This window comes from Poeciliopsis prolifica, unplaced genomic scaffold (genome assembly GCF_027474105.1).
Source record: "Poeciliopsis prolifica strain line A6 unplaced genomic scaffold, Auburn_PproV2 SCAFFOLD001, whole genome shotgun sequence".
Taxonomy (NCBI): domain Eukaryota; kingdom Metazoa; phylum Chordata; class Actinopteri; order Cyprinodontiformes; family Poeciliidae; genus Poeciliopsis; species Poeciliopsis prolifica.
Window position 1 is genome coordinate 4,310,731 of NW_026562376.1, and position 10,982 is coordinate 4,321,712.

At 37.4% G+C, this 10,982-nt stretch overlaps 1 protein-coding gene and 1 long non-coding RNA gene across 2 annotated transcripts; one reads left to right on the forward strand and one right to left on the reverse strand.

The window, feature by feature from the left end:
- The first annotated feature begins 2,659 nt into the window (after nt 1-2,659).
- On the forward strand, nt 2,660-3,559 carry LOC129366218 (uncharacterized). Its single transcript, XR_008606592.1, has 3 exons — nt 2,660-2,721; nt 3,029-3,158; nt 3,272-3,559. It is a non-coding gene; the product is annotated as an uncharacterized LOC129366218 (long non-coding RNA).
- A 2,876-nt stretch (nt 3,560-6,435) lies between these two features.
- LOC129367625 (iroquois-class homeodomain protein IRX-5-like) lies at nt 6,436-10,956 on the reverse strand. Its single transcript, XM_055042202.1, has 3 exons — nt 10,581-10,956; nt 9,331-9,736; nt 6,436-7,290 (listed from the first exon to the last, which is right to left on the reverse strand). The coding sequence occupies exons 1-3, from the start codon at nt 10,779-10,781 to the stop codon at nt 6,752-6,754; spliced, it is 1,146 nt and encodes a 381-aa protein (XP_054898177.1). The 5' UTR covers nt 10,782-10,956; the 3' UTR covers nt 6,436-6,751.
- Between the last annotated feature and the right edge of the window lie 26 nt (nt 10,957-10,982).

The following is a 10,982-nucleotide window of genomic DNA, read 5'->3' on the forward strand; positions in this document are numbered from 1 at the left end:
TAGTGAACTGGTAAACCAGCAGACGACACTTTGAATCCTTGTTAGTTCCCATCAATCACTGCATGGGTCCACAAATCATTAAATGTGTGAAGATCTCAGAGATTCTTCTGCATCGTTCCAGAAGAAAACTCTCTGAAGATGACATGAGATTGGACGTTGCACACAGTGTTGATCCTAAATTGCTTCTTAGTTTTCAAAGAAAATGTGATCATAATTAACTGATCAAATTTATTTTTTGCAGAAAATCTTTCCTCCATTTTCTAGATGCCTCATTTTCATGGAATATTTCTGCCTGTGTTCTGATAATTATTCAAATTAAAACAAGCATTTCGAAAAGTATATGTTCCAAATTGGTTAAAAAAATAACAACAAACAACTCCTTTAATTTTTTTTCAATTTTGTAAGATTAGATATTTTTTCACATTTTTACAAATTGATTTGCTTTCAAAAAAATTCAGATATGTTTGACCACTTGTGAAAGAACCTAAAAATAAAGCTCATAATAAAGAAACAAAACAAAAAAACATAGTTTGAGACAAATTAACCAAACTAATACTTAGGAAGTACTGAAAGAAAGACAAAAAAAATGAGAATATAAATGAATGTTGGTGTGGTGGATATTAAAAAACATTCTTCATGCTGGAAAGCAAATAAAAATTGAGGATGAAATAATTTCAGAGTTTAAAACGCAGCATTGGGACAGAAGTTTTTAATATTGTTTTTTTATTAAATAATGAAATAACAGCAACAAAAATGTCAATTTAGGAACAAAGTTGAACCAGTTTATCATTGGTAGTAAGATCAGTAAATGTGTTGAGTTGTAGAGCTTCATTGTGATTTTTGAGCCGTTGCTGTATTATTTATTCATTCTGTCACACATGAAAGTCAGATAACAGTTTGAAGATTAACAGTGTTTGTGACTGAGCCGCCAGCAGGGGGCGATCAAAGCAAAGCAGAATCCAAACCTGGCCTCATTATTTAAATATAAATACGAGATTTAAAAAGTTCTGGTCATCATCTCCTGTTGTTCTTTTTTAACTCAAGAATAAAAATGTTTTTGCTGTATTTATATAGTTTAAAATGTTTTATTCGAGAAATACGATCTGCTTTTCTTTCTGCTACGCAATAATTTTAACACGAAAAGAGAAAAAGGAGACATTATTAACACTGAGTGGAAAGAGACAAAATGCAACTTTCTCTCCTTTCTTCTTTGTTTTCATGTCAAAGAAAAAACTTCAGGTCTGCTGTGTCCACTCTGGATTTCATCTCCAACTAATATGGTTCTGAAAAACAGGAAATGTTGATCTCCAAATCAATTTATTTTGAAAATAATTCTACTTTTTGCTTTTAAATTACTAAACAATCAAGGCCCTTCTTACCCACCTAAAAAAAACACGAGGTCCAGATCAAAATGATTCCCAGGTCTAAACTTGAAATCTCAAGGTGACAGCGTCTTTGCTGAAGGTCCACAGATTGTGAAAGTGGTTTGCCTCTAAATGTGTCACATGTGGATTCAGGGAGTTTTACAAATCAAACTGTTCATATTTAATCTTTTAGCATTAATTTAGTTTTACAGTAAATAATAATAATAATTCAAGAATCCTCAGCAGGACTGAGGTTTGCAGTCTGAATTATTGACTGGCTGTAGGTAAGACTAACATCAGTAAATAATCCATGAGCAACGCAGGCACCGATCAGAGGAAACCGAAGGTATCGATCCGTTAAAACCAAACCGAGGCGTGAAGGTCGAGAAGATCCTCCCGGGAGCTTTGAACGCAGCTTTAACAGTCGAGCTGCGTTCATGAAAATCTCCTCTGGTATACATGTTAAATGATTTGTTCTGTAACACAAACAAAACAAGCAGAAAATAAATCTGCTCCACATCAGCACAACTTGGAGAAGGTGGAGTAAATACTTGACTGATTGCCGTAATTAGTATAAAACAGTTTAGTTCTTCAAGGTGGATGAGATCCACTCACATTTTAACCTCTGATCAGATTTCGGCTGTTATTTTTGTTTCATTCACTGACAGGATCCAGAATTACCTGGCGAATAGAAAGTGCTGCCCAACAAAGTGTGAAGTTTAAGAGTGAAGCCGCAACCTTCTGTCTTCAGAAAAAATACAAACACTGAATTTTTTATATTTTTTCTTACATCTCTGACAGCAAATAGGCCTGGATCCCCACTTCCTCATCCCACAAACAGCGAGAGCCAGACTGTTGCAGAGTGCTTAGCTTTTAAAGTGCGTCTTTACAATCCACCCAGACATTTTCTCCCTCGGTCCAGATAAAACTTAATTAGAGCCACAGACATTACAATACCTGTAGTAAAAGGAACATTAATAATTCTTGATAATAAATATCTGTTATAAGTTTCTGTACATGTATAGGGCTATAAGATATTAGCTGAAGAACTTATCCCGATATAAGTGTTTCATATCAGTCAATATCAATAATTACTGATTAGTTTTTGTTTTAAATAAATTAAATACTGTCAAACTGGTGGCAGAACCTTTCCGCTTTTATCCACAGCTTTTACTGCATACGTGTTTTTGTTTTTAAGAGGCACAGCAGCAAAACCTTTCAACCGCTGTTACTCAAGGGGCTGTTGCTAGGTAACCAAAGAGCAAGTGAGTTAGTTGATTCCACCAACGTAGCTTTTCCTAAGACTACATCTCCCAGAATGCTGTGCTGTTCTCAATCGTCAGACGGGTTACTGTTGGTCAGAGTTGGGTAGTAAATAGTTGCATTTAAACAGCTATATTTACTTGAGTAGGAGTATTTTTACTCTGCTGTACTTATTACTTTTGAGTCATTATATTATGAAGTATTGCTATTCTTACTTTAGTAAAATATCAACATTTCCACAAAACTTGATATTTTGGTCTGTCTGATTATGTAATTTGTAAATATTAAGTTATTGATAATTGATTTTACCATACTTTTTTACTCTTGAGTCATTTCTTGGATTGCTAATTTTTACCTTTTGTTGAGTAAAAACATGTTGACGTTGTGCTAATCTTCCTTAGCACCACGTACTGTGTTGGGTGGAAGATTGTACGGTGGAAGCTAGGGGTCAAAAGCGCATGCGCGTTCAATGACGTGCTAAAACCACAGCGCCATATAGTGGCCTGGCATGACAACTGCAGCTGATTCCAGGTGTCTTGTGCTTCTGATCATAAAACTTCTCCCCCAATTAGCATCCGTAAATACTGTCTGCTAATTGGGGGACTCGTGAAAGCGTCTCAAACTTTCTCTAACTCTCTCTTCAGTGGCTCCATGCTGCCTCCCAACCTCTTCTTGCTTCCAGCTGCGTGTTTACAGCGACCTAAATGCCGTCAAACGACAGCGAGCATCTTGGCGAGCCAGCAAGGGGCCCAGCCGTGGGCCGTCTAACCCCCAGGACCGACAGACGTCTGGTGGTGATGCCACTCAACCCTCCCGCCATGCGGCTCCTCCGGCAGCTGGACAGGCGCGCCAACCAGCGGGCGGCTTCTCGCAACATGCTGGCCCTAAAAATACACCAGTGTCCCCAGTGATTCCTGCAGCAAACCAGTCTGCTCTGCTTCCCATCCCCACTGTTTGACCCTCTGTTCACTGCAGTCTGGTCGCAGATCAGAGCCTCTGAATGTAAATAAATATGGAAATTGAAGTCAGAAGTCATGCACTAATGTGAACTTTTGAAGTTTTGTGTGCAAAGTTTTTTTCACATTGCACCGAAGAAATGTGCAAATATGCCACTGCTATATTTTTATTTTTCATTTAATTGTGTGGATGTGTAAATATACACATATATACATGAATGTGTCACTTTTATAGAACTGATTGATAGCAGTTATTTATAAATTAATAATTATTAAAAGATTAATATTTTGATTTGCATTCTCTCACATATGAAGCCTATTTAAGTTTTGAAGTTTATTGAAGACATGAATGTTTATAATCAAGTATACAAAATCATGAAATCATAATGCTAGGAGAAATCAACAAATTGACTTCACAATTTGTTTGAAACCATTAAAACTGAAAAAAACCCCCAAAAAAAACATGAGATTAAAATTTGATTTGATTTATTTAACACCTGAACAACTAACTGACTGAAAACAACTCAATCTCAGATGTGTTCAGAATTAGGATTCTGTTCAGAATCCAGAAGTTTTTGAAATCAGGAACTTGTTGAGAATCAGGAATCTGTTCAACACATCAAGTTTGTTGTGAATCCTGAATCTGTTCAGAATCTAGGAACTTGTCAGAACCAGGAATCTGTTTGGGATTAAGACAAAAGGACAAAAACACAAAATATTAACGAGTATTTTTGTTTAGTTTTTAGTTTAAATACCTCAGTACACTTGAAATAACACAAAACTAACTTACAAGTAAGTAATTTTGAGCAAGATATGAGCTTGTTTTCATTCAATGATTTTGTGACATTGATGTAAAAGTTTTGGTGCCATAACATGAGAAAAGTATCTTGTTAAAAACAAAATAATCTGGAACCAGAACTTTTTCATTGATATTAAGGAATTAAAACAAGCTCCTATATCTTGCTGAAATGGTCCTTGTAAGTTAGTTTTGTCTTCTTTCAAGTGTAATGAGATATTCTCACTAGAAACTAGACCAAATGCAAAATGTTGTGTTTTTGGAGTGTTTCTGGACTCTATTCAGAATCGACAGTCTGAGGATCAGGAATCTGCTCAGAATCTGATTAGAGTGATTGATCTGTTCATTCAATCTTTTCAGAATCAAGAATCAGGATTAAAACTGGAACAAAAAACACAGAAAAATCTGTGTCAAGGGAAGGAAAATGTGAGAAATGAAGGTTTTATAAAATAAAAAAACATATATTTAGTTTTGTATCCAGTGGTAGTATTTATTTAAATGTTTTCACACAATATATTCATCATTTCACTTTTTCTTTGGTGGCGGTTATTGCATTACGTTTTTACTAATTTGGATGCACATATTTAGTGAACACTTCATGTTTATTTAGATCAGTAACTGTTTTGTTTTGTTGAGTTTGAAGGACTGGCTGGGGGAAGATGATTGGTTGTAAGAAAAACCAGGAAGTGGAACAAACCATCTGGCTGCTGGAAGCAGAAAACTTGATGTTTAAGATTGTTAAAACATTTTGCTCTTAGGTTATTTTGTTTTTATAGGTGTGTTAAAGTCAAAATGTTTTAGTTTGCATTAGTTATTTATGTTTATGCATTATTTGTCTTTTCTCCCTCCCTCCTCATCTGTGTATAAATTCCCTGTGAGGTCAGTTTTGGTTTGTCATGTTGAGTTAGGTATGCCTGAGTTTTGCTATATTTTTTTTAGATTTGTTGTTGAAAGCCTTTTGTTAAGATTTTTTTGGGAAAAATAAAAAATATATATATATATTTTTCATATATATACCTTTGTCCTTGTGCTTTACTGGTCGGACCGTAACACAGATGCAACTGATAGGAGCAAATTATTATCAGTGTGACAGGATTTTGAAACACATTCGATCTCAGTAACTTTATAGAAACAATTTTCTCATTAAAGTGACTTTTTTTTCCTAATTTTCATGCTGTTTGATTTTTGTGTCTTTAATCTGCTAATATGACAATATTGTAGTCATTAAACAATTTTTAGACAAGTCACAGAAAGGATGACTGAAATAAAACCAACGTTTTGAGAGTATTTTCTTTCATTTGTATTGTTTTAATTTTATCAATACTACTTTATTATTGATGAAAAAGTTCTAGTTCCATAGGAAGATTATTTTACTTATAACTTGAGAAAAAATCTTGTTACAAGTGGAATAATCTGCTAATGGAAATAGAACTTTTTCCATCAATATGAAGAAATTATTTACTCAAAATAAGGTCCTATATCTTGCCGAAAAGTTATTTGTAAATCAATTTTCTTATTTCAAGTGTATGATTTTCCAAGAATTTAGACACAAAGCACTTGGTAATATTTTCTGTTTTTTTAATTATATTGTCCAGCCTTTCTTTATATTTATTCATATATATCTGTCTTGTGTATTTTTTATTATTTCAGAAAACACAAACTCCAATAATGGCACATTAGTAACCCACACCACCGATGCTTCATATTGGCACTTTTGAAACTGATCTTTGCTTTAAAGAAGCAGATTAATAAACTGGACTGATAAAAAAAATAATATCTGATCTTCTCTGCACTGCAAAATCGCAAAATCTTACCAAATATTTTTGGTCTAAATTTCTTGTGCAAATACCTCGCTAAACATGAAATAAGTAATGTACAAGTAACTGTTCAGCAAAATAAAAGAATTAATTTTAAGTATTTAATTCTTTAATATCAGTGAAAAAGTGCTAGTTCCACTGGCAGATTATTTTACGTATAACATGGGGGAAAAAATCTTGTTAAAAGTAGAACAACCAGCAACAGGAACTAGAACTTTTTCATCAATATTAAGAAATTATTTACTTAAAATAAGCTCCTACATTTTGCTGAAAAGCTAAGTGTAAATTAGTTTTGTCTTAATTTAAGTGCACTAAGACATTTGCACTAGAAACCAGATTGAAAATATTTGCTATGGTTTTTCTGTTTTTGCAGTGCAGCTGCAGGAACTTTCTGCCAACAAACGCAGGCGCTCACTTTCATCTTAATAAAACTATTTTTTAATCAATGACATGTCATGTTGGGTGCAGAAACGCACTACAAAGGTTACATCTGATCAACATAGAAAAGCTGTGAAACTGTCTCGGGGTCAAAGTTCAGCAGGATTCTCTGAGCAGCTACACGTTCGTCATGCCTCTCTTTAGCTCCTGCAGCTCTGTCTGGCTCTGGCTGCGCAGGCGGCAGTCCCTGGCTGCGGCCTCGGCCCGCTGCAGCATCTTCTGCTGTAATCCGTTAATGTGTGAGCCGGGGCCGGCCTGCAGGGGCCCCAGCGGCCTGAAGCTGGAGTATCCAGGGATGAACGGGGAGGCGTAGTACAGGTGCCTCGGCAGGGCGGGGCCGTGGCTCAGAGAGCTCCGCCCCCTGCTCTGCGGCGAGTCGCTACTTCCTGTGTTTTTGTCCACAGACGTGGCGATTTCTGCCAGGGACCACAGTTTGGGTTTCGGGGCCGGGTTCGGCCCCTGGGTGGCGCCGCAAGAATCCAAGGAGCTCGGTGATGACGTACGCTCGGATCCAGAGGCTCTGAGGGCCTCCAGGGGCCCGCTGTGAGGAGGGGCCGCAACATGGGGCAACCTCTGGTCCAAAGGGGCCCGGTCGATGCCGGGGTCCTTCTGGAACGCCAACCGGCTGGAATCTGAGGAGGACGAGTGATGGACGCCTGTGGAGAGAAGAGAAGCGGATCAGAACAAGGAAAAACAACAAACAAAATTGATCAGAAACAGAAAAATATAACAAATATAGCTGAATGGATATATTACAGGAAACTTTAGATAGTAAGCATCTTAACAATAAATTAATTTAATAGACATAAATTGTAAAGAGCAGAAATTGTGACATCAGATGTGACATATTTTGATGAGGCAATTATGGGTTTAATTTAATCATTTAATTTCTGTGAGATTTCACTTTTTCTAAGTAAAGATTTTATTTAATTTAAAGTTAATTCCAATGACGTCAGCTTACGCCTTCTTTTAGTGTCATATTTTGGCCGCCATCCTGTAGAGGGCGCCGCTGGTTGTTAAGCGAAGATGGCGGCAGTTTCTCAAATGCTCAAATTAAATTGTTTGGCTAAAACTTCGGACAGAACTTGAATGCAGTTTACATGTATCTACAAAATACTTCAATGACGAATCAATATAATAAACAGAAATAATAGAAAAGAACAATTTTGTCTGGGATTTTTCTGAACTAAAGTGCAAAAAATTATTTTTTTTTTTTGAGAGCAAATAAAAACTAAATCTTTTTGAGAAACTGCAGAACAAACGTGAGGATAAATTAAATAGAAATTCAACATAACATTTTGAAGCTGAAGTTTCAATCTTGCCCGCTGATTATCAATTCGATACTGATATGGTATCAATATTCTGGATTGATCTGCTCACATCTAAGGAATAGAATAAAATGGGCCGGATCTATAAATGGGGATATTTTTTCGAATTTTAATACAGACAAAAACCTAAATAAGTCAGGAAACTGAATCCCGGCTGTCTATTGGTCAGGACCAATTATCTGTAAACTTTTTAAAATTCTGGATATAAATTTTTACTTTTGGAAATAAAGAAATGAATCAGAAATTCCTGCAGCAGGAAATTAAAAACCAACAAATACCAAGATGAACTCAGAAAGTTGTTAAAGTCAGAAGTCCTGATGATCAGATTTTTGGTTTTTGTCTCATTTAAATGTCAGGAAAATGAGATTCTCATCCAGGATTCAGTCTGATCGTAAATTAAACCTCAGAACAGATTCACCTCATCTATTTATCTGAACCTGCAGGATTTTCTGTGAACAGAGCAGATCGGAAAAACATCCCCATGTTTCTTTCAGCAGATTGAATAAAAAAAAAAAAATCCTCCTCAAATATTAAAAATGATGAAACTGTCAGATTTTAAAGACAAAATTGATTTAAACTCAGACAAATCTGATTTTTTAAATTTTTTATTTATCTACACATTTTCCCAAAAACGGAAAATCAGATTTTTATACTGTGGGATATTTTCATTAAATAAAAGCTTCAGATGAAATGAACGTCCTGCTTCCTCCTCTCTGGGAATCTGTTTGTGCAGCTACTCCCTCCAGCTCCATCTCCCTGCTTTCGCTCCCCCAGGTGTGAAAATCCTCCACAGTCTGATTCATCTTCATGTGTGCTTCGTTCTGAGGCTCATTCATTTAGTTATCGATTAATCAATCATTCCGGCAATTAATTGCTTAAAAATAACTGCCACATTCTGTAGATTTTTTAATCTAAGCCTTTTTATGCAATTTTAGAAATACATTAAAAGATGCAAGTAAATAATTCCCTTTTTAAATAACATTTTATTGCTCAGTCTAATAACATTGCTCCAGTGGACGCCAGATCTTTCGCATTAAAACATAAAACAAAAACAAAATGTATTTTTTGTACAGTTTTGGTTTAATTTCTGCTCTGAGTTTGTTCTGTCACAAAATGGCCTTTTAATGGTAATCGATAATTAGTTGACGATTATTTCACTAATCAATGATTGATTAATGATTGATTAATCACGATTAATCAATTATTTTATATAACTCTGTGAGTTACCTAAAATAACTCTCTGAAGAGTGTTGAATGCATAAGAGTTGCAGCATTTGTTTCCCTTTGGGATCAATGAAATATATCTGAATTTGAATTTAAAACAGAAGTTAACTGATGATTGAGTAATCGATTAATCGGTGCACTCACCGCTGTCGCTCCGCAGCTCCGTCTCCTCCTCCGTCAGCTTCAGTGGCTCGTCGTCTTCCTCAGTGCGCTCCAGGTCGATGGCGTCCTCCTCCTCCTCGTCCTCGCTCCGGTTCCGCGGCGTCCACGTCATCTTGTTCTCCTTCTTCAGCCGCCGCCGAGCGTTGGCGAACCAGGTGGAGACCTGCGTCAGCGTCATCTTGGTGATGATGGCCAGCATGATCTTCTCCCCCTTGGTGGGGTACGGGTTCTTCCGATGCTCGTTCAGCCAGGCCTTGAGCGTGGCCGTGGCGTCCCGCGTGGCGTTCTTCCTGTAGGTCGGGTCTCCGTACGGGTAGGCCCCCAGGGGCCCGAAGGCATGGTAGTCCAAGGATCCGGAGACGGCCGAGGACGGATCATAGCCCGGGTTCTGCGACATTAAAAACTGGCTTTAGTCTGGGGAGATGCTGAAGCAGATTCCTAATCTGAATGGGATTATGTCAGTGAGGGAAACAGAAGTAATTTAATCTGATCTGTGCCCAAAGCAGCAAAGATGCAGAAACAACCTATAAGTGACCAGCACTTCAGTTCTTCTTCATTCACAACATCATTGCCAATTTCAACAAACAGAAAAAAGAAGACATATGGTTGCTGAGTCAAACAAAAACACTTAAAGGTAAAAATACAATCTGTGAGCAGCGATTAAAGATTACAGAGTGGAATTACGGCTGAACATTCAAATTTATTCACTTTTAAACGTAGAAATTTATATAACGTCACCTTCCTAAAGGCAGGTTTTGCCAAATGTTATTTTCTTTTTGCCTAAAACATATTTTAGGCAGAGAAAGGCGGTGATTTTTTTTGTCCAAAAATAACTTGAACCATTATTTTATAAAAGCAATGATAATGTTTGACTTTAATCTATCTATCTATCTATCTATCTATCTATCTATCTATCTATCTATCTATCTATCTATCTATCTATCTATCTATCTATCTATCTATCTATCTATCTATCTATCTATCTATCTATCTATCTATCTATCTATCTATCTATCTATCTATCTATCTATCTATCTATCTATCTATCTATCTATCTATCCAAGTTAGAGTAAATATTATTTACATTTCTTACTTTAAACATTCAAACATTCTCTAAAGTCAGTTTTTACGCCACATTTCTCATTTTTTGCTCCCGTGAGACTTTTCTTTCACTTTCTGTCCCGCAGCTGAACGCAGACAGCGGGAGCCCGCAGCTCGGACCAGACACTCACCATGAAGGAGCTGATGGTGGCGGCGGCCCGCGGCTCTCCTCCGTACGGCGAGTGGGAGCTGAACCCGGGGGAGGAGGTCGCGGATGAGGAGTACGGAGCGAAGGCTGAGCCCTCGGTCCTCTGACCCAGGATGATCCCGGAGCTGAAGGGCAGAGCCAGGGACACGGAGGGCTGGAAGAGGAACCCCTGAGGATAGGCCATGACGGAGCCGGACACCTTTACGCACAGACGAGCTCACATCGGAGAGTTTCCCCGCACAGAAGGAGGAGAGCGCGGACAGGAGCATCCAGGAGCATCGCAGGTGCGTTCAGGTGCCGGCTGAGTTTCAGCAACCGCTTCTCCACTCCTGCTGCCGCGGAACCCACGGACACACTGAAGACACGCAAAGGGAGGAGAGGCTGG

Coding starts and splice junctions, on each gene's coding strand:
- LOC129367625 (XM_055042202.1), bottom strand. CDS start 10,781: ATGGCCTATCCTCAGGGGTTCCTCTTCCAGCCCTCCGTGTCCCTGGCT. Junction 9,737..10,580: donor CCACCATCAGCTCCTTCATG/GTGAGTGTCTGG, acceptor TTAATGTCGCAG/AACCCGGGCTATGATCCGTC. Junction 7,291..9,330: donor GGAGCTGCGGAGCGACAGCG/GTGAGTGCACCG, acceptor TTCTCTCCACAG/GCGTCCATCACTCGTCCTCC.